Below are 5,255 nucleotides of genomic sequence, written 5' to 3'. Positions count from 1 at the left end.
GGCCGCGGTCGCGCAGGCGCAGTGCCGCGTCCCGCCGCCGCCCCGCCCTGCCCGCCGCTGCGGAAGGCGCCGCGCACAGCAACGCGCACTTCCTCTCCAGGAATCCGCGGAGGGAGCGCAGGCTCGAAGAGCTCCTGAACGCAGAGGCCTTGCCCTTGCCAGACGGCGCAGACATGTCAGAACAAAGTAAGGATCTAAGCGACCGTAACTTTGCAGCCGAGGTCCCCAGCTCCGAGGTGCACAGCAGCCCTGGGGTTCCGGAGGGGGTTCCTCCGTCCGAGACCCTGGCAGAGCCGCAGAGCCCTCCTTTAGGCCCGACGGCCGCCCCGCAGGCCGCGCAGCCTCCCCAGGTCCCGAGCGACGAGGGCGACCCGAAGGCCCTGCAGCAGGCCGCGGAGGAGGGCCGCGCCCACCAGGCCCCGAGCGCGGCCCAGCCCGGCCCGGCACCGCCAGCCCCGGCGCAGCTGGTGCAGAAGGCGCACGAGCTCATGTGGTACGTGCTGGTCAAGGACCAGAAGAAGATGATCATCTGGTTTCCAGACATGGTGAAAGATGTCATCGGCAGCTACAAGAAGTGGTGCAGGAGCATCCTCCGGCGCACCAGCCTCATCCTCGCCCGGGTGTTCGGGCTGCACCTGAGGCTAACCAGCCTGCACACCATGGAGTTTGCGCTGGTCAAAGCGCTGGAGCCCGAGGAGCTGGACAGGGTGGCGCTGAGCAACCGCATGCCCATGACAGGCCTCCTCCTCATGATCCTGAGCCTCATCTACGTGAAGGGCCGCGGAGCCAGAGAGAGCGCCGTCTGGAACGTGCTCCGCATCCTGGGGCTGCGGCCCTGGAAGAAGCACTCCACCTTCGGGGACGTGCGGAAGCTCATCACTGAGGAGTTCGTCCAACAGAATTACCTGAAGTACCAGCGCGTCCCATACGTGGAGCCGCCCGAGTACGAGTTCTTCTGGGGCTCCCGGGCCAGCCGCGAAATCACCAAGCTGCAAATCATGGAGTTCCTGGCCAGGGTCTTTAAGAAAGACCCCCAGGCCTGGCCCTCCCGATACAGAGAAGCTCTGGAGGAGGCCAGAGCTCTGCGGGAGGCTAATCCCACTGCCCACTGCCCTCGCAGCAGTGTCTCCGAGGACTAGCAAAGTCTGGAGGCAGATGAATGGTTTCTGACCCTCACCAGGGCTGTGGAAGGGTGGGGGTGGGTCATTAGAGTGTTCAGGATTTACAGTGCAGTATTCACGTGTAACTTTTAAGTTTTCAGTACAGTGCTTTTATACCTTTAATGCAATGTTGTATTCATTTGGGTACTATTGTGTAGTATTTAGGATGTATGCATGTTTGTTTATATGTAAGCTTGGTTGGTGCTTTCGCTTTTGTGGTACCTTTCTTGGATTTTTGTACCAGAGACGTGCTAAACTGATGAAGTACATTGAGAAAGTTTCCATCTTATTATTTTATATGGGACTGAGATGTGTGTTGGGGTAGACTGCTCCTGCAGAGTTTGGAAAAAGTCACCAGCAAAGCCGGCCTAACCAAGACATGTCAAGGCCCACATGACCTTGCTGGGTACTGAAAACATCCTCGTGGAGTAAACTAATTTGAACTGGACTGGTCTCAATGTGAGAGCACTTGGCACACTTTACTAAACACATATACAACCCCACCGTGAGTCAACTTTAAAGTAAACATTAAAGATTCTTGTGATACAATCATTTCTGGAAGTGTACGTTATCATTTTAACAAAGCAGTATGGTTGGGAATGAGACAATTCTCTATTTTACAGTATACACAGATAGAACTATTTCCCCTAATGGGGTGGGAAAAATCGCTACTCATGATTACTCCTAAATTTGTGAAGTTTGTAGTTCTGTCTTTAAATGTAACTCGTGTGTATTTCAAAAACATGCACAAATATAGAAAAGTATAAAAAACAAAACAGTAAGATTGTCCATAATCACATCCTATGGGAATAAAAACCAAAAATAATTTCCTTCCCTTAAGTTTCTACATTTTATCAAAATTAATAGATGCTTTGTGGGCACTTAAAGAGTGAGACATGGTACATGAGCCCTAACATGTATTTTTCTCCTCTTATCTAATCCTCACAACAGGCCTGTCAGGCAGCCACCAACTGCCTCTGCACCATGGAGGAAACGCAGGAATGATGTAGGTAATGAACTTGCCATAGCTCATAAAGGTTAATAAGAGAAGGAGCTAGGACTAGAACTCAAAATGAATCCAGAGTCCACATTTGTCCCCACCTGCCTTCAATTCCCCTACACCCTGTGGTTTTTAGGTTATTTATTTTTAACTTTATATTTAACTTTCATGTGGGAGCCCACACTCACATGGGTTCATGGGCCACACATACAAAAAGGCTAGGAATTTTATTTTTCTAATCCTTATGATATTTTGGAGAAAGCAATATCATTTTGATTGTGCAAATTAAGAAACTTACTTTTGGAGAGATTAATTAACCTAATAAAGTGATACTCCTGTTCAGCAGTGAAGCTGGGATTGGAAACACAATCTTTCCTGAGGGTTGGAGGTGAAGGTGCTTTCTCTGACAAACACAAAAGACACCTAAGAGAGGGAGGTGGGTTGCCCATCAGGATGTCTCTGGCCTCGCAGCGGTGAGCCACTGGGTAATCCTCAGAGGACGGGATGGGCTGCGAGTGGGCTTTAGGGACAATGCCTGAAGAAAAATCTCACTGTGAATTTTTAGTCCTGCAAGGGGTCAGGGGGAGAAAAGCGGCTTTAATAAGAACAGAAGTCCTTTAAACTACAAAAGAGTGGGAAAGACCATTTGGCCAAAGCCAGAAACTTTTCTGTGGAAGACATAATGAAGAGGACACGTGTCACATAACCCCTCAAAGTAGTAAACTGGGAGTCCTATTAGGGTGAGGGAATTATAATTTGGATTGGGAGCTGGAATTCCCAACACTTACTGGCATTACTTAACAGGTGGGGGCAGGTGCTGGAAATACTTAGGAAGCCCCTGTTCATGCTGAGATGAAATCCATCCCAGTTTAAAAGCTTCCGGTGAAGTCTTTCAAGGGGGTTCTGCGGGGAAAGGGGGACATTTCTGCAATGACCCAGGCAGGAGTGACCTGGCTTTGATGGCACCTCTTACACAAAACCAATGTGAGTGTCTCACCTCTTCAGAAGTGTTAGGATTGTTTAGAAATCTTACCTCCCCACAACCCATCAATAAGTTTCTCCAGAATCAAAATAAATCTGCCCCTTATCATTTAAAATTGTGGGGATATCCAGGATGTTTCGTTTCTGGAGTAGGACTATGGGCTGTTGTTCCTGCCACACACAGTGCTGGTCATTTTCTCTAATGCCTTAATACTCCCCTCACTGCTGGATTGATGCCTTGCAGGACCTGTAACCCCTGCGTACTTCTTGCAGCCAAGCCCAGAAATCACTAAGCAAACAGTCCCTTTACATCCCCATTTAACTCCTTGTGTTGTGTCCACTTCTCCTCTCTGCTGTGAGAGGCACGGAGAATCACCCTTTCTGTCCCAAGCTCATTCACACAGGCACCCTAGCCAGGCCATAGAAGACCGAGCCTTTACAGGAGAAACAGAATGTCAGAATGTGAGAAAGGAGTAAGGCATGGGGCAGAGCAACTCTTCCCTGATGCTGCCTAGGAGGCAGCTAGACCTAGAGAAGGAGGCTTCCAGATGTGAAATGAGTTTACTTCATGACACCTGATCCTGCAGAGATGCAGCTTTGGGCACGGGGAGAGAGCACCCAGCAGCTCTCTTGGATTTTTATGCTGGGCTCTAAATGGAAAGACTGGAGAGTTTGTCAAACATTTACTAAAAGATTCGCCTACAAGGTCCTGGGATAGGTCAGTCGGGAAGGTCAGCAGGTCCTCCATGTTGCAGTCCGACCTGACAGTGTGCTGAAGCCCAGACTGCTGTGGGTGGGAGAGGCTTTCCTAACTCCCCATAACATGTGAACTTCTGCCTGCCAGCTGGAACCTCATTTCTTCACAAACACCTGCAAACATATTTCAATTTGTTAATTCCATTTTATGAAAGATATGAAGGGAAAAGGGATCTTTGCAAATTTAATATAAAATATAAAGACACCTAGTGTAAGCTGTCCTGAGAGGAAATAAATAACTGTAAGCAGTATCATTATTAAACAGAAATGTTTTAAGTGAACGTCTTATGCAGTTAAATATTTCCTGTGCTTGAAAACCCTTTTAGGTCCTTCTCCAACTTGAGTCTTACCTGACCAACTCATGAACACTACTTACTGGGAGAACACTCTCCCTAACCTCTAAGCACAGCCATGTTCTAAATGCAGTCAAAATACACATACTGGTTATAATTATGTGCCTTTTATTTCTCTCCTCCTGGATTGTTACATACTTAAGGGTTAGAATTGTCTCTATCCTGTTCATTATTTCTTTGATACTTGATGTAAGGATGGGCCATAATGGATGCATTTGATAAATATTTGTTATATAAGTGAAGTAACTCAAAAAATTAGAAAAGACCTACCCATCCACATGAGAAAACAAAACCATATGTGGCCGACAACAATGAGCCAATATAAAGGGCACGGTGGTTCATGTCTGTAAACCCAGCACTTTGGGAGGCCGAGGCGAGTGGATCACGAGGTCAGGAGATGAGACCATCCTGGCTAACACGGTGAAACCCCATCTCTACTAAAAATACAAAAAAATTAGCCAGGTGTGGTGGCGGGAACCTGTAGTCCCAGCTACTCGGGAGGCTGAGGCAGGAGAATGGCGTGAGCCCAGGAGGTGGAGCTTGCAGTGAGCCGAGATCGCGCCATTGCATTCCAGCCTGGACGACGGAGCGAGACGACTCCATCTCAAAAAATAAATAATAATAATCATAATAATAAAGTATAGGTATTGTAGGATGGGCTCGCAGTGGCTCATGTCTGTAATCTCGCCACTTTGGGAGGCCGAGATGAGCGGATCACTTTTCTTTTTAGAAAAACTACTGGATACTGGGTTATTTTGTTAGAGTGTTTGTAGCAATGATTCTTGAAACAAGTTTTGCTTCCACTGTTTTCTGCCTTTTTTTTTCTTTCGCTAATTTCTACTTATCTACATTACCTCCGCCTTTTTTTTTTTTTTTTTTTTTTTTATTTTTTTTTTTTTACATTTCCCCTTTTTTTTTTTTTTTTTTTTTTTTTTTTTTTTGAGGCAGAGTCTCACTCTCTCACCCAGGCTGGAGTGCAGTGGTGCAATCTCAATTCACTGCAAG

The 5,255-nt window shown here is 47.3% G+C and overlaps 1 protein-coding gene across 1 annotated transcript; it reads left to right on the top strand.

The window, feature by feature from the left end:
• The first annotated feature begins 34 nt into the window (after nucleotides 1-34).
• Nucleotides 35-1,712, top strand: NDN (necdin, MAGE family member). Its single transcript, XM_017850210.1, has one exon. The coding sequence runs from the start codon at nucleotides 174-176 to the stop codon at nucleotides 1,137-1,139; it is 966 nt and encodes a 321-aa protein (XP_017705699.1). The 5' UTR covers nucleotides 35-173; the 3' UTR covers nucleotides 1,140-1,712.
• The last annotated feature ends 3,543 nt before the right edge of the window (nucleotides 1,713-5,255 follow it).

The sequence above is a fragment of the Rhinopithecus bieti genome, unplaced genomic scaffold, assembly GCF_001698545.2.
Source record: "Rhinopithecus bieti isolate Rb0 unplaced genomic scaffold, ASM169854v2 scaffold_32955, whole genome shotgun sequence".
NCBI lineage: Eukaryota > Metazoa > Chordata > Mammalia > Primates > Cercopithecidae > Rhinopithecus > Rhinopithecus bieti.
Note: the sequence above shows the minus strand (reverse complement) of the source record. Positions and strands in the feature narration are given on the sequence as shown.

Coding starts and splice junctions, on each gene's coding strand:
- NDN (XM_017850210.1), top strand. CDS start 174: ATGTCAGAACAAAGTAAGGATCTAAGCGACCGTAACTTTGCAGCCGAG.